This window comes from Euphorbia lathyris, chromosome 5 (assembly GCF_963576675.1).
Source record: "Euphorbia lathyris chromosome 5, ddEupLath1.1, whole genome shotgun sequence".
NCBI lineage: Eukaryota > Viridiplantae > Streptophyta > Magnoliopsida > Malpighiales > Euphorbiaceae > Euphorbia > Euphorbia lathyris.
In genome coordinates this window covers 70,543,422-70,566,825 of record NC_088914.1, presented here as the reverse complement: position 1 = coordinate 70,566,825, position 23,404 = coordinate 70,543,422, and the positions used below count along the sequence as shown (strand labels likewise).

At 34.7% G+C, this 23,404-nt stretch overlaps 1 protein-coding gene across 1 annotated transcript; it reads right to left on the bottom strand.

The window, feature by feature from the left end:
• Window positions 1-11,536: 11,536 nt before the first annotated feature.
• LOC136229327 (probable protein phosphatase 2C 78) lies at window positions 11,537-14,407 on the bottom strand. Its single transcript, XM_066018040.1, has 4 exons — window positions 14,001-14,407; window positions 13,522-13,901; window positions 12,059-12,295; window positions 11,537-11,981 (listed from the first exon to the last, which is right to left on the bottom strand). Exons 1-4 carry the CDS (start codon window positions 14,248-14,250, stop codon window positions 11,757-11,759), a joined length of 1,092 nt encoding a protein of 363 aa, XP_065874112.1. The 5' UTR covers window positions 14,251-14,407; the 3' UTR covers window positions 11,537-11,756.
• Window positions 14,408-23,404: the final 8,997 nt, after the last annotated feature.

Genomic DNA, 23,404 nt, shown 5'->3' with positions numbered 1-23,404 from the left:
GCATCACTTCATCAGAGATCACGTACTAAAAGATGAGATCAAGCTGACCTACGTGCCAACTAATGAACAGCTCGTAGATATCTTCACCAAGCCCTTGGCACGTGAACAATTCAACATACTAAGGGAAGCTATCGGTATGTCTAATCCCCTTCAATAACTCTCTAGTGAATGTTGAGTGATTGCCATGTTGAGTGAAAATTTGAACGCTGTGCAAATGCCATGCTGAGTAAATTAAATAACTACTACTTACTGAGCTTGAAATAAAGAAAAATCACCCCATACTGAGTTGACATACATGTTGTGTGATTACCCTGAGTAGGTACATATACCGAGCAACTATCATATACTGAGTTAGGAATTCACCTCGATAAGAACTAGGCTCTCAATATCACAAACGGTTCATTTTCTTGGAAAACTGCGCTAAAACCCACTTGCACCATTAAATGCCAACACGTGTAAATAAATGGCACCTGGAAAAGGCAAACAATTATGAAACAACCCATGCGCCGAAAATGTCATTAAATGACAGAATCTCTGTCGATTGAACGCCCCAAGGAAAAATGGCTTGTTCAATAAATAGGACCGCTTTAGACCTATATAAAATGGAAGAATTACTCCTCAGAACTTCTCACGTGTAAATCCTTTGGTATTCAGAATCTCTGTCTCTCTCAAAATTTCCACAAAAATCTCTGAAAATGTCCAACGCTCAGAACAACTCCGGTGAAAATTCCAGCAAATTAATCACCGATGAAAGCCCCCGATCTACTCCCAAATCTACTCTAACTCCGAGCAAACGCCGTCAAACTGACCCAGCAAGCTCCTCAAAACAAAAACCCAAGGCTAGAACCATGGTAAAAGTTCACACGAAAGTCAAAAACCTAGAAGTCCTAAAATGCCGCTGGTTCTCTCCCAGCTTCATTACCGCCGAAAAGCCATTCTGTAAATGGATTAAGAAGAACGAGTGGACATGCCTCTTCTCTCTTCCCAGAACCACCTATCCTCGGTTGGTTAGGGAATTCTACTCCGGTCTCCATGTTGATAAGGACGATGCTGACTATCTGGAGATGCACGTTAAGGGTCACAAGATTGTAATCACTCCGTCCTACTTGGCAACCTTACTCAACCTGCCTAACAAAGGAACCGAGTTTAGAACAACAAAAGAAAAGGTATCAACGGAAAAGCTTGACCAGATGAAGGGATTCTGCAAACCCAAAAATTACAAAGGAGAAATACCCAGCACCAGTATGGGGCAAAACCAGAAAATGGCGCACTACATATTCACCAACTTCATCTTCCCTAAACTCAACTCAACCTCATCTGCCTCCAACTTTGAGCAGTGCTTTATATGGCACATGCTAACCCATTGCCCACTCAATATGCCTGTGTTTTTGGTGGGAGCACTTCAACGTGGAGGTAAGAAACTTCGACTAGGTTCTCTAATCACCAAGATCCTTGAAGATCACAAGATTGAGACCATCACTGAGACTAAAAGCTTGGGAACAGAAATAACCGCGGCTCTGCTATTTGGGCTATTGTTCAACCAACCTCTAAAGGGAGGTGAAGATGTTGAGGAAGATGAGGAAGAAAACGATGCTGAACAAGAAATCGAAACTGAGCTAGCAGCAGAAGATGCTGAGCCAGAAGTTGAACCAGAGGAAGTTCCTGCTGAGTCCCCTAAGGCAAAGAGGAAGAGAAAAACACTTGCCACTTGTGCAAAGGATATTGAAAATGTGCCCAGAAAGAAGAGGGCTATGACCAGAGGAAAGAATGTCGATGCTGACCAACCTCAGATTACACCTAAGTCCGCAGAGAAAAGGAAAGGGCAAGCTGAGCCCGAAGAAGTAAATGAAGAATCCCCAGAACAACCTCTAAAGAAGAAATGTAGAAATTCTGGGTTGAAAATAGTTGAAGCTGATCCCATTGATTGGGTTGTGACACCCAAATCTCACTGCACTCAGAACATTGGGATTGATTTTGAGAAAACTCCAGTTGAGCAAGCTGATGAAGGAGAAGAACAAAGACAGGTTGATACTCAGCTTAATGCTGAAGAAAAAGATCATGCTGAGCCGGATAATGTTGAGCAACATCAGGAGGCACATGTTAAACAAGAAGAAGAAGATCATCAAAGAGAGGATCTGAATGATGAAGCCGAGGTTGAGGATGTAAATATTCACACTGACCCTTCACCTCCAAAACCTAAGTCCCTCAAAAGACTGAAAAAGAAAGCTGTCAAGACTCCTCTTATTGATCTCTTGGCTGAGTCTCCATCTTTGGAGCAAATTACGGATCCCTCCAAAATCCAGTTCGAGTATTTTTCCCACCATGTTGAGTCTCTTCCCAAGGAACCTGAGCAAAATCAAGCCTCTGTTACTCGCACTGAGGAACATGCCAAGACTCCACCGAATCCAAATCCTGCCGAGCAAGAGCTCGAAGATCAAGCCACTCAACATGGGGAGAAAACTATGGATCCACCTGTTCAAACTCATGAAGAACCAAATACTCAAGCAACTAAGAAGCAAACTCCACCACCATCCAGCTCCACCTCCATTCCTGCGTCTGAGCCAACTTCCACTGAGCAACATGCATATCTTAGTGCAACTCAGTCTGGCCGACGAATCATAGAAACGGCTCAATCCATTCTCCAGGAGTTCACCACTTCTGATGCTGCTAGGTCTGCTCATCCTGAGTCAACAAATATCTCTGCCCTCACTCAACTTCTTACTGAAATTAAGGGACTCAAGGATCTTATCAGTGTTGTGACCACCGTCCAATCACAGCAACCTAAGCAAGATCACATTGCCAAACTGACTGAGCTATTCCTTCTGATGATAAACCACATGAACTCCCTTGAAGGTAAAATCAACAATCTCTCTGCACCTACTCCAGGATATGCAACTTCGGCTGAGTTAGATCACCACTTTGCCGAACTAAGAACAGAACTGCCCAACCTTGGGACAACGGTTGCTCCTGAGTATGCCACATCTGCTGAGTTGCAGGGATGCTTTGCCAAGCTAACTGCTGATCTCACTTGTACACGTGAGCTCGTTTCCTCCACTTCTCAATGTACAATTGATCAACTCAGTGAAGCCGTAAGTCTTCTAAATGTCAACAAAGCTCAGATGGACGTTGATCCCAGCACCAATGATAAACTTTCACAAGGTGTTCTGCAGGCCATTCGCTATGACAATGCTCAACGCATCTTCTATGACTCTGCCCTATTGAAGATGTATCATCAATCCTTTGCTCAGATTACCAGCTCCCTTACTTGGCTTAGTAAGTCCCATGAGTGTATTATCAACCTGATCACTGGGTCCATCCCAGTTCCTCGAAATGTTCGAGATGATTGTGTTCCTGTGATAGATGGCTTGAGTGAAAGCACAAAGAGATTACAACGCTATTCCAATGTTCTATCCTCTGCTGCACGGAATGACACCTTTGTCTATAAACCCGATGCTGGCAAAACGGGGGAGAGAACTCAAGCTGGAACTCAACAAAAGATAGGTGCATCAGGAAGCAAAGAGAAAGGAAAGGGTAAGGCTGTAGAGTGAGAAAGGAAAGGGTAAGGCTTAAGAAAAGAGACTAAGAAGAGAGACTACTGAAACTTTTTTATGATTCTATTTTGTGTGGGCACAAGCATTTTGCATTTGTATGGTTTATTCTAAGTTTCAAATGAACTGTGTTTTTTATTCTGTTCAAATGCCATGCTTATCAATGCACATTAACATAAGCAAATTGAACAAACAAATACTCAATATACATAATAACGAGTAAATCAAAATGAGTATTCAAGCATTTCTGAAAGCTGACCTAGACTCAAAATAAATTAGAACTGAATCTAGTCAGTACACACATCCTTAGTTTGTCTCAAAATAAAATCTTGGAAGGTTTAAGAGGTAAATTAACAGATGCAACCCTTACTGAGGAGAAATTTCAGAAACATGAAAAATAAATCAATCATGGGGAATTTCAAAACTGAGTTCCATAATTATGCATTTTGCCAACATCAAAATGGGGGAGTTTGTTGAAACACCTTTCCACAAGATTTTGATTTGACAAAATCATCCATGATTCAGAGACAATTAAATTTAAGTGCTTTATTTTAATTGTACTAATCCGTTTGTTAAATGTTGAGTATGAATATAAATAAAGATAAATATAAAAAGAAAGACAGGAAGAAATCAGCATGAAATGAACAAAACAAGCTAAGCGGAATGAAGGTCAGCATAGAAGCCTAAAGTATCAAGCTGAGTGGAATCAATCTTAGCATCAAGAGACTAAGACATAAAAGTCCAACAAAGAGAAGCGAAATGCAACTCAGCATAAGAAACAACAACAACAAGTGTCTTACGAAGCTGAGCTGACTAAAAACATACTTAGCCTAAGAATTGCCAAAGACAATGATTTACGCAGTAGAAGCTGAGTGATTCTTTAGGACAGCATGAAAAAGTCGTTTGCTAAAAGACAATGATTACCGCCCTTCTGAACCAATAATTGAATCCTTGGAAATACGCAGAAGACACATTCCGAGATGTATGGGTCAATGGATTATTGGTAAAGGACGACTGGCACAAAAAGACAAGCCAGACGCAATAAGACAAGCCTGACGTCTGAAGGAATGCAGAGAAAGGGAATGGCCGGAACAGTCTGAAGCTGACCAGAATCTGTCCCCTAAAAGAGCCGTTTTAACATCAACGGCTAAATCATTTCAAAATGATCCATCACAGATTTTCCTATATAAGGACAATCAAACTTCTTGGATCATTGCCGAACTACAAAAAGAAAAATACAAGAGAGAAAAGATACAAAAGCACTTAGATACAAAAAGAGATCTTACACTCATCTTCTATTCCTTGTGTAAATGCTAGAGTGATTACTTAGAATCTTCTAAAGTGTTCTTTATTTGAAAAGGAACAAGCGTTTTTCAATTGTAAAATTAAGAGAGTTGTGCTGAGTGTTTGGCTGTAAACATTCAGTGGTAGAGAAATCTAGGTGCTGGGCTGTAGCACTTAGTAGGAGTTGAGTAGACGAATAGAGGAAGGTACTCTTGCATATTCAACTGCCTTGTAATTGGTTTGTGCTCTACCTTTAAAGAGCTCAGTATTGGATTCTAAAAGCCCGGAGGACTCTGGGGACTGGACGTAGGCAGAGAGGCCGAACCAGGATAAGTGATACTGAGTAATCTCTAAACTCTCTCTCAATATATATATGTGCATGTGTTGTGTGTGAAGTTTACTCAGCATATAAAATTGTTTAAAGTTGACTCTGAGTAATTTCAAGTGCTGAGTTAGAAGCTGACCTCCAAGAGTGTCAATATCTAACTTACAAATAAAATAGCCTTAGTCAATATTCGGCCAAAGCTGTCTTATAGCATATCTGGCCAAGCTGACCAAAAGCTGAGTTGACAAACTTGCAAAATAATTAAGTCAGCATATCAATTAAACAAAAAAAGTTATATTAGTTCCTAACCCCCCCCCCTTGGAACTAATCACACGGGACCAACAAAAAGAGGCTACTCCTCTACAAGGCCTCTCGCCAATGCTCACCCAAATGCATGCAATGTGAATTGGAAGTTGTTCTGGGGTATGCATATTCCACCTAAAGTGAATAATTTAATGTGGAGGGCTCTCTCAGGGTGTCTACCAACGATGTCGGCTTTGCGAGGCCGTGGGGTGGAAGTCGTAGTGGAATGCCCCAGGTGCGCTGCTTGCATTGAGGATACTTTTCATGCACTGATCGGTTGTGGTAAGGCTAAGGAAGTGTGGCACGCATCACCGCTAGGGGACAGAAGTGCAATGGCGAACAACCTTATTGAGTTCTGGTGCCACTTACAGTCATCGCGTTGCGCCCAGGACCTGGAATTAGCTGCTATGGCCTGCTGGTCTATTTGGTGGGGACGCAATGACTGGGTTTGGAATCGAAAGGAGATACCAGTAGTGAATAGTTTTTATGAAGCGCTGGGCTTTTATCACCGGTGGAGGCAGGCTCAGACTGTCTTGCCGGGTCAGGCTGCTAATCAGGGGCAGAGGAATACATTAGCCTGGCAACCCCCAGGGCCCAACAGAGTGAAAATTAATGTTGATGCGGCAGTCTTCAGGCTACCAGCGAGAATTGGATTCGGTATGGTTGTGAGGGATGAAACGGGTTGATTCCTCGTCGGACGAAATGGACTGCTGAGGGGTCCTTGTGATGGTTTCGTGGCGGAAGCCCTCGCCTTGCGAGAAACGCTGACCTGGCTTAAGGGTAGGGGCTGGCCGGATATGCTGTTGGAGTCGGACTGTCTGCTTCTGGTAAATGCGCTACTAAAAGATGTGGGTACCCTCTCAGTTGGCGGTCGTATTGTGGAGGACTGCAAAACTATTTTACAAACAATGCCTAGGTGTAGTATTGTGTTTGTTGCTCGGTCAGCGAATCATGTGGCACATGGATTAGCACGTGTCGTTGGTTTTGTGCCTAACTACGGGGAATGGTGGTCTGTACCTCCCCCGTTTCTGTGTAATGCCCTAAGGGCGGATCAATAATATCATTCTTTCATTCTTTCAAAAAAAAAATAAGTGTATATTTCAAAAAAAAAAGTCAAGTTTATATTCCCCTAAACAATTTTAAAATTAAAATATAAGAGTTTAATAATATATAGGGATAAGTATCAAATCTAGTTTAGCACCTTTAAAGTTTTGAGGCAAGGTTAATTTTAGCCCTATACTTAAAAAAAAATGAAAAAATTGGTTTGACTGTTAACTCTCATATCGGGCCTTCTAAATAAGTTTATCGATAAAATGAAGTAGGTTCGTATATTTTTTATTGGTTATTTGTAACTAACTTAGTAACACAGTAAATATTTTAGACACCTTGATAAAAAAATTGTGATTAACTTATATGTGACACACTTAGTTATTAGCATTTTACTAGGTTTTTTTATAATTATGCTAGTAAGAATAAATATCTTAGACACAATTGATGTTTGAAAATTCTGAAGTGATAATTAAATAACAGTCAAAACAATCTTTCAAAAATTTTGTAATATAGGGCTAAAATTGATCTTGCTTGAAAACGTTAGAGTTAAATTTACATCATTTCCTACATTAGGACTAAATTTGCAATTTTCTTAAAACGTTAGAGCTAAATTTATTATATATATATATATATCCCTTTAAAAAAAATCATATAAACGGCTAACAATTTCCTAAGTAGTATTTGTAGAAGTGACTCTTCAGTTTCTTATTTTTATATGTCCATTAATAGCACATTTTCTTATTGCATTTATTAATTTTTTTTTTCATTTTTTTGCGGTGGCCGAAAACTGGAAATTTGCGCTGGAAACATCAACCTTGTGGCTGTTCAGTTTCTTGTTGTTATATGTCCATGAAGAAAACGTTTTCTTATTGTATTTATTTAATTTTTATTCATTTTTCGCGGTGGCCGAAAAAATCATCACGGCGGCCGGAATCTGGAACCTTGTGGCCGGAATCTGGAAATGGTGCGCCGGAATCTTCAACCTTGTGGCTGAGATTTTCTATAAAAATGGTGTATTGTAAAGATAAATGGAGAGAGAAAGTCTAAGAATTAATTGAGGAGTGAGAAATATGATATGCATTTATTGAGGGGTTATTTTATTTTGGTTCCATTGGATGGGTTAAAACCATTGAAGACTTTTCCATATATATATATATATATATATATATATATAACCAAATATGATTTTAATATTTTGAAAGAAGTGCATATTTACTCTCATTCCGGAAATGAGTTTTCCTTTCTGGCTCCATCAGAAGCCGCCATGACTGACATGCTGTAGAGGCTCCAGCCATGGCCGAATGCATGAGATGGGGGAGAAACCCCCATCTTCTGCAATTTAAATTTTTTTGAATTAAAATTTCACAAAATGACGAAGTTTTGATTAAAAAAAATAGGATAAAAAGGACATAAATGTCATTCATATCCTTAAAAACAATATTTCATTTTCATTCTCTTTTTTATTTACGACGGAAAGCATCATATAGAAAGAAATGGAGAGAAGGGAAAAGCTCTCAAACCACCGCCCCAATAATTTCAAGGGTTAATTATAAAAAACTATCCTGTGGTTTGACCGATTTGCAGACCGATATCTGTGGTATTTGTTTTTACAAACACAATCTTATAGGTGTCGCTGTTACCAAAATCAAGGCAAATGGATGGAATCAGTTAAGTTGACGATTGAGTCTTCATCAAATAATCTGAATCCTAATGAAAAGAGATAATGTGTAAAAACATCCGATGGTGGTATTATTTGTAATCCCGAAAATAGAAAATAAATTATTATATATAATAATATCATTCAAGATGAATAAAAGAGACTCTACTTATTAAAAGATCCATATCAACCAAAAAACCATATATTTCTTTGACCTAATATTTCTAGAGTTCAAAGGAGTTTTCAAACAAGTTGGTTTGATATGTTTCCGTGATAGACTACATTGTATTCAAAGATACTGTATTTTTTATATTGTTATTTGTTTGGTAGAGAAAATAGGTTTAGGGAATAAAGCATTTACACAAATTGGTTTTAAAAATTGGAAAAAAGTTTTAGATAAGTTTTAGGGATCATACATGAGGTATATCTAGTCCATACAAATATGCTATAGAGCGGGTTCTAGGATTTCAAAATCAAAGGCTAAATATTGATTATATATTGTCAAAGTCAAAAGAAACGAATGAGGTTGTTTATCAGACTTGTGTCAAATTGTAGAAGTGATTCTTTACTTTTAAAGCAAGGTTTGACTTTTCGTGGATATGATGAATCATTGGAACGAGGCAACTTTCTTGAGCTTCTCACATTTTATTGCAATAAAAATAAAAAATTGAATAAGATGTTGAACTTAAATGTTTCGAAAAATAATTAATTGACTTCTCATCAAATTCAAAAGGACATTATTAAGGCTTGTGCGTCAGAAACACTAGAAGTTATTCTGATGGGCTTAATGGGAAGTTGTTTTCTCTTTTAATTGATGAGTGTCATGATAGTTATGCGAAAGAACAAATGTTTGTGGTTGTAAGATTTGTGAATGAACATGGTGAGGTTCTAGAATTACTTGGGGCGGTACATGTTAGTGACGCTTATGCAGTCTTTGAAGAGACATATTGATGTTTTCTTTGCAATGAATCGATTATGTCTCTGTAGGCTTAGGGATCAAGGTTACGATGGATTCTAATATGAGAGTAGAGCTCCAGGGAATAAAAACAATCATATTAAATGAAAATAAGAATACACATTATCGTCATTGTTTGCTCATCAACTTCAGTTAATGGTTGTTGTTGTTGGAGATCATAATATAATGATATGTGATTTTTTTTAGTTATCTATTTATGACCGTGAACACTATTGGAGCTTCATGTTAAAGAGAAAATGCTCTTCGTCAATCACGACATGATAAAGTAGTGCAGTCTTTATGAATTGGAGAAATCTCTACATGAAAAAAGGAAACATCAAGAAACAATTTTAGCTTAGTCAAGAGATACGAGATGGGGTTCTCACTATACTACAATTTCACATCTTCTTAGTATATGGAGTTCAGTGATAGAAGTGCTTAAAGTTTTACACATTGATTCCATAGATCATAAGGTATGAGCAATGTTTGGGGTTTGTTTAGCAGAATGTACAGTTATGAATCTTTTTTCATTGTTCATTTAATGAAACAAATATTAGGAATGTCAAATGTACTATCACAATCTCTACAAATGAAGCATCAAAACATTGTTAATGTTGTACGAATGATTAGATTGACAAAACAGAATTTGGCAACATATAGGAAGAATAGATGGGATCAGTAATGCAAAGAAGCTAGTGAAATTTGTTGAGCAAATGACATTGAAGTGTCCAATATGGAAGATATTATTACAAATCGAGCTAGAAGGCTTTTTGATGTTGCACCAAGGACTCATCACCGTCATTTTTTTTGTCAAGATTTTTGTGGAGGTACTTTATTTTTTATTCTTTTCATATAATGATATAACAAATATTCAACAATGTTTGACTTTTTTGTATTTGAAAAAAGATAAGTTGTAGATCGTCTTGCTACAGAATTGGATAATCGTTTTCTTGAATCAAATACATAGTTAATTGCTTACATGTTATATCTTGATACTACAAATGCATTTGAGAATGTTGATCACAGAAAATTGCTCCATCTTGCTGAGTTGTATTTAAAGAATCTTTATTATTGTGATCTAACTCAGCTTATGGAGGAACTCGAACTCTTCATTTCTGAAATGAGATAGAATGCAACATTCTTTAGTTTGGAAGATATTGGAGGAGTTGCAAAGAAGATGGTTCAGAAGCAATATCACTCTCTTTTTCCTTTAACATATCAACTTATTAAGTTGATTTTGATCTTATCCGTTACAACAACTTTTATTGAAAGAGCTTACTTTGGAATGAAATTCATTAAGACTGATTTGCGCAACAACATGAACAATGATTTATTTCTAAATTATTTCCTAAAAAAATATTTAATATGCATTAAAATTAATTATTTAATCCCTCAAAAAAAGTTAACTATCTAATTATTTCATAAATTTTTAATTTTCCTTATTACGTTTTAAAAATAATAATTATTTAATATATATTCCATTTAATTGGTCAATAATTAATAAACTGAAAACTCAATAATACACAAATTACAAACATATATGTAAACTGAAAATATATATTCATCTTTATGCAAATTAAACTATTAAGTTATAAAATTGCTTACCTATTTTTATTAAAAATAAAATAAACAATAATATTATTTATTAGTAACACTTCTTTTCACACTTGCAATAATATAATAAAAAGAATATATAAAACTTAATAAAAACATATATGAATATATAATCAAAAGATTATATAAAATTTAATAAGAATATATATATATATATATAATAATAATAATAATAATAATAATAATAATAATAATAATAATTAACGCTAGAAAGATAAACCCATAATTTTGTAAAAAATTTAAACTTTAACTAACAAAATTAAATCCATGTATCATAGACATTCTCTCGGGCATTTTAAATTTCCCGTTTATTAAATATTAAAAAAAATCTCATTATTGCATTGTTCTTCATTCAATTACATGATAGATAAAATGATTAAGTAGTTAATTTTGTTAAAAATAAAAAAACTCCTACTAACGTAACATATATAATAAGGAATATGGCTTTTATACACAAGCCCGCCAAGGACCTAGCCAATGCTTAGTGGGCCGAGGCCTATAGGCCAACGGTAACATCTCATAACTCTATAAGAGCAACCCCAACACCCAATTGAAAGGTCTACTACATTCTCTTTCTACTTTATTACTCTACTTTTTTTTCTCCGTATCCGATTACTAACCTGACCGTCGGAGTATTCCCATATACCATTCTCGGCACAGGACAAAAGACACCCCACTGATCACATGTTACCCACATCTCCATTATTTGGTAGAGAGCAAACGACCTTCAGAGTCCCACAGACAGCCACAAGAAATGACAGACTATGATCTTTAAAATTGTTATAAACCTTCAACGAATATCTTTCCTTTGGAGCTCAAAGAAGAGCTTCACTTGCATTTGATCTTAAAATTTGTTGCAATTTGTACAGTAAAAGGTGCAAAAAAAGAGCATGTAATTTTACAATGTTGTATACACTATGCTTATTCTTTAAATCCTTTCCCTATAAATAAAACGCTGCTTTATGTGAACTATTCACAATATATCATATGCTAATTTTGACTGCCTCCTCATGTAAAATATCATGCTATATTATCGATATCGACCGGACAATTCGTGGAGTCCACAACATTTCCCTCTCTAAATTTACCATTTGATGGATGATCGATATATAAAACGATGACTGTAATATCATCATGAAAATGTCGCCGAACCCCTTTTTCGATTCTTTTTATGTCATCGTAAGTCATTTCTCTTTTCCTTGCTGCCTCTCGCATAGCGGCTCTCACTAGTCTCTTTGCCACTCCCTGCACAAGTAATAATTCATTTCAAGGATTCTGCAGAAAGGGATTATTATGAGTTTGAAAGTCTGTTGTAAACTTACAGCTCGTGGGCTTCTCGAAACAATTTCTACGGCCTCTTCATCACTCAATTGCTCCCAGAGACCATCTGAAGCAAATATCAAGAATTCGTGATGTGGCTTTAACTTTCGAACCAATATTGATGGTTCTGCTGTCATCACAGCACTTTTCAATTGAACAGGAAATCCGAATTGTTGAAAAGAAATGTCTTTGTTGAACTCAGGTTTCTTTAGATAGATGTCTCCAATTGATCTTGAAACCTACAAAGAAAAGGAGTTGAGTAAAGCCCGGTTTATCACATTCTTTAGTTTACATAACGAACAGAACAAATACTGAGAGATGTGTAGCACCAAGATAAGAACAACTCAAGATTAACTTTAACTGCGAATGTTTCAAATCCAAACTAAGTTAGGAAGAACCGAGTTTAGACCTGCGCAAAATGTGAAGAATAATAGTATTGCAGGAACCAAGACTAGTTCACTGATAGGCTTCAAAAAGAAGAGTTAAAGAAAGAACACCATATATTCTGATTGACCAGTAAAATAACCAGTAGAAATCGAACTCACCCTACACTCGAGCTCTGCATGCATACACTAGAAATCAAACTTCCCCACACTCAAGCTCTGCATACACTACAAATCGAAATCCCCCACACTCCAGCTCTGCATACACTAGAAATCGAATTCCCCCTACACTGCTCTACACTCTATCTCTGCATACACTAGAAACTGAATTTGAACTCCCCCTACACACACTCTAGCTCTGCATAGAGTAGAAATCGAACTCTACAATCTAGCTCTGCATACACTAGAAACCGAATTCAAACTCCCCGTACACTCGAGCTTTGCATATACTAGCTCTGCATACACTAGAAACTGAATTCAAACTCCCCGTACACTCGAGCTTTGCATATACTAGCTCTGCATACACTAGAAATCGAGCTCTACACTAGCTTTGCATACACTAGAAATCGAAGTCCCTCACACTCGAGCACTGCATACGCTAGGAATTGAACTCCCCCTACACTCTAGCTCTGGATACACTAGAAACCAAATCCGAACTCCCCCTACACTCTAGCTCAGCATACACAAGATCTCGAACTCTACACTCTAGCTTTGCATACACTAGAAATTGAATTCGAACCTACACACTAGCTCTGCATACACGAGAAACCAACTCAAACTCCCCCTACACTCGAGCTCTGCATACACTAGAAATGGAACTCCCCCTATGCTCGATCTCTGCATAGGCTAGAAACCGAACTCCCCCTACACTCGAGCTCTGCATACACTAGAAATCGAACTCCCCCTAGACTCGAGCTCTGCATACACTAGAAATTGAGCCCCCCCTATATCTGAGCACCTCTGCATACACTAGAAATCAAATTCTCCTACACTCGAGCTCTCTGCATACACTAGATATCAAATTCCCCTGCACTCAAGCCATACCAATTAATTAGTAGTAATTGAAGCAGTTAAAATAATACCTGAATGATGCCTTTAATCCGCCAAACACCATGAATATATACAACAACGTGTGCATCATCAGGATGAAGAGCAGCAACCTCCTTCCTCACCTCTTCAACGCCAACATTATGATCCGTAGTTAAGCGTTCAGCCACCATAGATGAACTCTTTGTCTTGCTTTGAGTAGCTCTCTTTCCTAGCACAGCTCTCGAATCCCCTAAATTTGCTACATACAAAACACCATCTGAAATTGCCCCAAAAAGGCAGCAAGAACCTACTGAAACTATCCGAGGCTGAGCTTCCCATGATCGCTTTACCAATTGAAAAAATTCCTCTTCCGTTGCATCAAATGCTTTCCTAATCGCATCTGCTGATACTCCACCTCGCTCAATTGCAAATTCTGCCACCGAATTAAGGAAATTAAAACAATCAACAGAAAATTAAACGATAAACGAACTCCAAAACCTAATTTGAAAAAGGGGGAAAACTCCAAACTCACTGTGGAGAAAGGGGAAAAGATTGTCGGCGATGAAACGAGAAGCTTCAGGGCCGCCATGGCCATCATAAACACCAAAAAAAGTAGCAGAAGGTGAAGCGAAGACTTGGGCTTGATCTTCAAGTGAGGAATTAGCTTGTACAACAGCAATTGAATAATCACCTGAAGCATAAGGTTTCAAGTCCATGTTCCATAAGAGTCCATCTCCACCATTTCTACCACCAAAACACCTTTCAATTGGACCTGTAAACATATCCAGAATCAAAACTCAGAATGAAAAAACCCTAAAAGAAACAATCTTTGGTTTATGGGTATGGCAGATTGTGTGAGAAGAAGAAATGATCAGTGAGAAATTTTGGTGGGGAAAGAAAAAAAAGGGAGAAGAGGGAAGTCATGAAGTAGGTGGAGGTTAAGAAAAGTTCAAAGTAAACGGTTAAGCAGGCGCGTATATTTCGTAGTCGACGTGGCGGAGAAAAACTTATCCACTGTTTTGTCTTCTCGTACGAACCTCGAACTTCCTTGGCGTGTCTGACTGTTTTTCGCATTTGACTTCAAACCTTAATAGATTTTTTTATTATTTATTGATTAAACTCTTAAACTTTTTTCTTTCAAAAAAAATCTCTGAATTTTTAATTTAACATATTAAGTTTTTCAATTAATTATACTTGTACATGTTAAGCTTCTGATAATTCAGAAAATTAGCTTTAAACATTAAAGGAACAATGTGTAAACAGAAATAATTTTATCTTTAATGTATAAAATGATGTAATTTTACGTCTAATATTAGGGGTCAAGAACAATTTTATCCTTAAAATTGACAAGTTTGATCAATTCGATAAATAATTCATCAAACTGTTTTTTCAATCATGAATCTTATCATCTATACTTTACATGTGCGTCATTTTATCATTCATTAGTAACAGATATGAATAGTCGTGAAAAATATTTAAAAAATATACTGTCTTTTATACGAGTTGGACAAAAAAAATCATATATTTTACCAAATTTATAAATATTAATCTGCAATTCTATTATTAAATCATAAAAATTATGAAATTGATGCAGAATAAAGAAAAAAAATCTGTGTTTTATAATAATGTCTGAAATTGATCTAGTTTGTTAACATTATGAGTAAAATTGCATCATTTTAAATGTTAAAGGTAAAATTGCTCTTAATTGTAAACGTTTGGGTATTTTTACACCTTATCCCAACATTAAATTTAATTACTAATCTGATATTCATTTTATCTGAATTTTAAAAAATTTAAAAATAGCTTCTTAATTGCTTCAAAGAAATTGTAGAAACATGAACTATAAAATAAAATTCCAAATGCAGATCAAGTAAGTCATATTTCTTTATTTTTATTTTTTTGAAAAAAAAAGTCATATTTCATTAATTGAATGTTTGTCATTAATTAATTTAATAAATAGTAGCAATTATAATTGACTGATTGCTTAATCTATTTAGTAAATTGTAGTAGCAATTCTTTTTAATTAAAGATTTTTTTATATAGTACAAAGTACGACAAACTGAACATATATTTTTATGTTTTTGTACGAACCGAACATAAAATATATTTTTTTCATATAAATTAGTATTTTTGTTAAATAAGCCTTTAAATTAGTCTTAATTGATAATAAAATTGTACTGGAATAATATTTACTCAATGAATAATATGGATTCAACCATGAGTTATCGAGTTATATTTTAAACCGATGCTGATTAACGTTGAGCAGGCAATGGAAAAACTCGAGCCACGAACTTGTATTACCGGCCATGTTATTTCCATACCAAAGTTATTCGGGAAGAAAAATGATTAATCCACGATCTAAATTACAAGTCTCTTTGTAAAAAGAGGCAACGATTTATAGAGAGAGAGAATTTATTCTCTTAATTCTTATATCACTTTATGTCTATCCTAAGCCCCTTTATATAGGCTAATGACCCGTTTGTTTTACCCGATGTTTGTTGTTTTCCTGTTACGGTTTATTGTTTGCTGTTTGAAAAGACTACTTTTTCAAAAAGTATGGATTCTTTGCTTTTATAAAAAACTATTTTTCGGCTACAAAAGACAAACAATGAGTGTCTAACCAAAAACCTAAAACTCTCCTTTTCAAAGTGAAAAAACAAATAAGAGGTCAAAAAACAACAACAAAACACCCCCTAAGACTTCTTTGTTCTATAAAGATTAGAGAATATTAATCCTAAGTCAAATAGTATTCTAACAAGACTAGTATTCTCATTAAATAATTACTAAATTAGATGTGATTAATTCAATTAGGATTCCTAATTATCTAATAACATAATTAGATAAAACCTGAATCCGTAATCAACCCGAACTAGCAGGGGTGGATAATTCCTACATCTCTCACTCGCACATAATATATTTGTGCTTCCATCTCTTTTCATATTCGTAAATAGATCGTGCGACCAACATACCATCGAAAACATCATTGATATATACTTGTTAGAGATATATATCGTCTCGATAAACAGAGTTTTGTACATATGTTAAGGATATATCAAGTGATGTAAAAGTATTGAAAAAATTATTGTCATTATCTCATATTTCATATCACATTCCATGTAACTTTACTTAGATCTATATAGTATTCTATTTTCACAATTATACATCTGAGTATAACTGTCTGGACTGTGAAACATAGAAACTTGAAATGTGTAAATGATAATCGTTTCCTTCAACCTCATTCCTTTCATCATAATTTGAATTCGCTTATTTAGACGGTCCTTTTCCGAATTGTATTATCATCTAGCCCATTAGAGAATCATTCTAAGACAGTCACATCCAAATTGTACTTCTAGAATAAGTTAAGGTTCAAAGGATAAGTTTTCATAAACCATAATAATTCAATTACGAGATGAGTCTTATATTAGGAAAAGTTGAGATTGGTGATTTCCATCTCAGGGCCACTGTTGATACTGGATTCAGAGACCTATAAAAAAACCCGGTAAAGGGCATTTTAAAATACAAGTGAAAATAAATCATAAAATAAACATTTTTAAAAAAATTATAGAGTTTTGACTAGAACATTGATTTTTCTATAGGTCTAAGATCAATCTTATGGTCATCATCAAGGGTTCTAATACGAGTCCAACGAGACTTGCCGCGCTCAATTTGAACGTCGCGGTAGGAAGTTATGGCTCATCGAAGTTTCAAGTGAAAAACGAAACAGAGTCGGACAATAACCTTCGATAGAGTTGGCTAGTCTTCGTTTCTGTATCATTAAAACGATTCCAACTGGTCGTGCTCAAATCAAAGATCAAGAAGGACATTTTTAGGATGAAACAATTAAACTGTTTCAATTACCGACGGAAAAATCCATCGATGAGCGCCCTGGGCACTAGCCCTTGCACTGAGCCTGGGCCCTACGCGTGGCCAATGCCTTCGGCAGCCCCACTTTGCCTCCATTTTCGAACCTAAACTCTTTTCCCCTATTTTCTTCCTATTTTAACCCTCCAAACCCTTTTTTTTTCCTATAAATACAACATATTAGATCAGTTTTGAAGGAGGGGCTAAAATTCACACACAAAAAAAAGGCTGAAATTTATAAGAAGAAGAGGCTAACCACCATCAAAATCACACGTTTAGAGAAAACCCCACCAAAGCTCCACTAAAAATTACCCGAGTAATTTTTATACTTCTAAAAGTGTTAATCGGTGATCCATTCGTCGTTTTCGTAAATCCAACAACCTTGATAAGGTTTTTGAGGAAACAAATCATGTCTACAAAGTATTTTTTTTCTAATTTTTTTTTGTAGTGTTTTGGCTTTCATTGGAGCCGGTTAAGCATAAATATGTATTTATGCTTGATTTCTGTAATTAAATCAATTGTAATTCAATTGAAGTTTTTACGGCCTAACCCATTCTCAGCCCCTTAAACTTATAACTTTTTTTCATTTAGCCACCTAAACTTAGAGTGTTCCCATCTAGCTACTTAAACTCAACAAATGAGACACATTTAGCCCTTATAAGCCTACATGACACTTACGTGTCACTTATTGCCTTCCCAGCCCCTTAAACTTGTAACTTTTTTTCATTTAGCCACTATAACGGTAAAATTTCACCACTTAAAGTATCACAAAAACCCTCAAATCCGAGAAGATTGTTTTATGGATGTCCAAATTATGGGGTTAGTTATTTAATAACTTAATTGGTTATGATAAATTAATAACTGCATTTGACGAATTGCTAATTTTTTAAATTTTGATTTGGAAAAAGAGGCCAAAAGAGTTACAATATTTGAGTTTAAGTGGCTAAATGGGAAGACCTAAAGTTAAAGTGGCTAAATGAAAAAAAAGTTACAAGTTTAAAGGGCTGGAAAGGGGTTAGACCTTGAGTTTAAGTGGCTAAATGGGAAGACCTAAAGTTAAAGTGGCTAAATGAAAAAAAGTTACAAGTTTAAGGGGCTGTAAAGGGGTTAGGCCAAGCTTTTACTAGTTAAATTCATAACTTTCTATTTTATTCACTTTAGTCCCTGATTTTGAACTTTCTATCTTATTCATTTTGGTCCTTATAAGTATACTTTTTATTATTAGCATATTTAAACCCAATTAATTTTATTTTAATTATTTCTTATCATTCATTCCGCAAGTTTATATTCTATTTAATTTTTAGAAATTACTAACAAGTGTATTGTGGAGTTCCATGATGAACAGAGTTGAAAACGGGTGAAAATTGAGGAAAATAATGTAACAGGCCCTTCTGCTGGATAGTCTGTCAGTAAATTTCGTCTGAAACCAGAAGTCGGCCATTCCAAGTTTCTCTTACAAATATGTGACAGAAACCTCTATCAGAAATGCTGAAACTTGTTTTGTTTTTTTACTGATTTCTTCCTTTCCAATCTGAATTTCACAGGTCTTATTGTGAGAACTAAATATTGACAAAGACATAGGAATGCTCGGATGTATTCAATTTACTAACGTTTATTCACTTGTGCAATTAATTCATTTGATTTGGAATTTCCATCCTTAGTGCTCATATTTTTATACAAACAAAACAAGCTTTCTAAAAAGAATTTTAAACCTGAAAGAATATTGCGATTAGCATGATAATGCTCAAAATATTAAGTAGGAGGCCGGTGGGTTCACCAAATGTTTTGGAGGTGCCTAATCTTCTCTCCCGAGAGGATATTAGCCTTCTCCAAAGTGTACCAAATTTTTCGAACCCACTTGCTTTCCGTAAGAAATCTCGGTAATATTTTCCCAAACCTAGTCCGGGTGGCGACTTTTATTCTCCGACATTGGCCATGTCGAAACCATTGTGATCTTAATTGGCCCTAAGCGCAAAATAGTCATGTCATCAATGGTTCTCCCTTTTGGTATTACTATTAAACCTGCATTCACTCAGCATAAAAAAAGCATTGGTTTAGATGTTCTCATCATCTAACATAAAGTTTCCTTACTTTTAGAACTACTTTTAGCAATCAGACAAACAATTTTTAGTTATTCTAGAACTTTACGCAACAAATCAACCAATAGTCTCTTTATATGTCAATGTATATAAGCATCTTTTACTTTAATAAATTCTTTTCATAGTTCTTTGTAAGAAGGCTTCGGTTACTGAGTAAGCTCTCGTTTGATAAAAAAAACAACCTCATTCTTATCTTTGTCGTCGCAAGACAACATAATAGTAAACACTCGTATAAGTGAGTTACTTCTTTGTCCTACATGCATCACTATATAATAGTAAATATGTCAATGAATAGATATTTACATTTGTGTATTGATAAAATTAAAAGACTTTTATTAAATACTCATATTCTCAAATTACATGACAAGAAGTGTGTCTAGAAAACCTTGGGATCTTACATGTTTGTCATAAACATCTCTAGTGACAGGTTTCATGAGAGGATCAAAAATCATGTCACGAGTCGATTCATGCTTCATGCTAACTTCCTTACGTACAATTAAATCTCTTAGAAAATGGTATTTAATTCTATATCCTTTGACTTGCTATGAAATCTCTGGTCTTTGCAAAAGCTATAGTAGATTGACTATCACTATTTATTACTACTGGATTATGGGAGGTAATAATATTAAACCTATTAAACCAAATTCTACTTTTAGTGAAAAACTATTAAGATTTCACTAAATGTGCCAAAAGTTGTTCTAGTTTGCTATGAACTAGTTTTGGTAACTAAGAAATTGGAATGATAAAGGATTGACACACTGGGAGTCAAAAAATAATAAGTGCAGTTTGCTACGTTTGAGAAAACATGTCCTTGAAAAAGACTGGTTTCGAAAGTAAACAACTTTGATCGTTGAAAGAATGTCGGTCCCACCAAGCGTGTTAGAAACTGTTTCAGTTTGCTGAAAATTGATTTTGGTGCTAGCGGATTGGGATGATATACACAAAGTGTCTAATGGTGTTCAAGGAACACTATCAAAAGACTACTTTGTCCCCACCGAGTGTGACAGAAACTGTTTCTACCTTTCCGTCGGTTTAACGGTATTTGCAAGTGTGTTAGAGATTTCATACATGTTCTCAAATGTTTAGAAATTAATTTTGAGAATGTCTTTTCTGGTTTTGTTTTGCTGTAAAACTAAAGGTTAAAGAAACCATGGAAATTGATAAATTGCATTCATAAATATGTCACAGTTACAATATTTTAAACGGAACTTAATTCTGAGAATACATTCCCGTGCTGATGTAAAGTAAGAGCAAAAGGGTGTTTAACTCGATGTTGGATTGACATTGAAGCGAGATAAAGGCTATCTGGTTTGAGCTAATCTGAAATTGACGATCTTTGGATCTGTTGTGTTTTTTATAGACTTTGAGTCTGTATTTAAGCTTTGACTTGATTGGTTGAAATTGTAAAAGCCACCATAGTCCTCTATTTATAAGCTTTAGAAGTGCGACTTTTACTTTTGGAAGTCGAACAAAAGAACCCAAAGTTTATCTTCCACTTTCTCCTATACATTGTAACTTCTTTACACCTCCTTCAACTTCTCTTCCACATTCCTTAAACTTATCTTACACCTTCTCACTTCCTATTTCTACCATTTTCTTATTAATTAATAATTTCCAACATGAAAATTATAGTCAATAGAAAATTACAAAAATACCCTTGAACAAAAATGCCTTACATGGAAATGGAAATTACAAAAATACCCTTCCGGATAACCCGAGTCCCGAACTTGAATCGACGAGTCCTACCCCAATAAAATATGGTGTAAACAATAATTAAACAAAACATTAAAAAAACACAATTTATTAATAACCATATGATAATGTGCAAAAGGAATTATAATAAAGAAAAAAAGTTTCAATCGCCGCACAAGCAGTGAAAAAACGCTTAGAAAGCTGAATCAAGAAAAATCGGATCAAATGGACTAGTCGACCAATTTGTTGAACACGTACTCAGAAAAATTCTACTACACTCCCGATATAATGAAATAGTGCCACTTATATATGTTAATTTCTTCATACCAATCATTTCTCATGATTGATATTCATCTCTCTTTTAATTGGTCTAGTGATTATACTTGGTATACATGGTATACAGTAGAAGCTCTCCGCTTACTTAATGTGTATGTAAAAATATCTATTAAGATGTATGGAAACAAAAAAAAAATATATATATATTAAGAGAAGAAATAAGTATATAAGTTGGATTGTTATATTAGCAATGAAGTTTGATAGAGGTGAAAGAGATAGTGTCATGTACACATGAGACATAAATATGAAATTCATCATAAAATCATGAAAAAGCTAAGATAGACATTTCTCTTGTTATTAATTGGGTTTTGTGGCTTGCATGAATTGCCAATTTTCACTCCCCACATTTTCATAAAGCTCCAATTGTCACACTTTAATCATGAACACCACCTCCACCGCCGTCTCCACCATCCATCATTTCCATCTATCACGCCTCCCTTTCTCTATTTCCTTTTTCTCTACTTGTTTTGAAAAATCAAAATTCTTATATATTTTGAAAATATCTTATTTATTCCAACTTCTTAAAATGATTTATTCATCCTTTAAAATATACCTAATTGAGCAATAGATGTAGTTTTAAATAAGTTAATAGGTACACCTTAAAGTTCAACAGAAAATAAAATACTATAATAAGTAATAGATTACTTTCAAAAAATCAATATATCCCTATAAGCAATTTCAAAGATAAATAGAACATTTCCAAAATATAAAGGATGATTAATTTTTCTAAACACCTACATGATGCTAGGGATGTATTAAGCTTTTTTTTTCAATTGAAACAATGGCGGAATCAGAATAACGAATAAGTAGGGGTTTAAATACTTCATAATAAAGTTTTCGGAACGCCAATAAGAAACATAATTATATCTAAAAATATACAATTAATATTACATATTGACCCTTGTACTAGTGTCACTTGAATAAATAATCAGTGATAATTGAATCATGCAATTATGCATACCCTTATAATGTTGCAGTATACATATTCTTCGTCACATGTATTGTAGAGGATTAATATATATGTCACTTTAAACAAATTCAGCAAATTCAAATAATAATTAAGTTTGATATACAAGATTAGGAGCTAGGGGTGTTTAAAAACCGAACCGGACCGAAATAACCGACCGAACTGATGAATTTTGGTTTTTTCAGTTTGGTTTTCGGTCTATTAGGTTCGGTTTTATTTTTATAATATTTCAGTCATTTCGGTCGGTTCGGTTTTCAAATCAAAATTACCGAATTAACCGAACAGACCGAAATAAACTAAATATAATTAGACATTAGATTTATTATATAATTAATGTATGTCATTTATTGTTCTAAGTTATATTTGATTTAGAATTATATTATTAGAATGTTTGTTAAGCATGATAGTTTTTCGATTGCCTGTAACTGATTATATTATTGGTCTATTTAATGTTTGTCTACCAATTTAATATAATTATACACTAATTCATATTTGGAATTAAGATTGATTTCATTTCTATATAAAATTTGTATGTTTTTTTCTTTCTATTCTTTTTTTTCTTTCCATCCAAAAAGAAAAATAAAAATAAAAATTGTTGTATATATAAATAAATACCTAACAACATTATTAACGGTGTAATATTAACAATATATAAAAATAATTGTTGATGAATTTTTTTAATATAAAGAAATCGAATAACCGAACCGAACCAACCGGAATAATTCGGTCGGTTCAGTTCGGTTATTTATTATTATTTAGTTCGGTTCGGTTTTTATTTTTAAGCTATTCGGTTTTTTATTATTTCGGTTCGGTTTTCAGATCGAACCGACCGATGAACACCCTACTAAGAACGTATACAGGCCTAAAAATTAAGTGCATGCATGTGCTATTATTAACTTTTTTCATACATGAATTCTAACTATAACATTGTCTTTGCCTGCTTTTCTAGATTGAATTTCACTAAAATCACGGAGATGGGAT

Coding starts and splice junctions, on each gene's coding strand:
- LOC136229327 (XM_066018040.1), bottom strand. CDS start 14,250: ATGTTTACAGGTCCAATTGAAAGGTGTTTTGGTGGTAGAAATGGTGGA. Junction 13,902..14,000: donor TCTTTTCCCCTTTCTCCACA/GTGAGTTTGGAG, acceptor ATTCGGTGGCAG/AATTTGCAATTGAGCGAGGT. Junction 12,296..13,521: donor GGATTAAAGGCATCATTCAG/GTATTATTTTAA, acceptor TTTTCTTTGTAG/GTTTCAAGATCAATTGGAGA.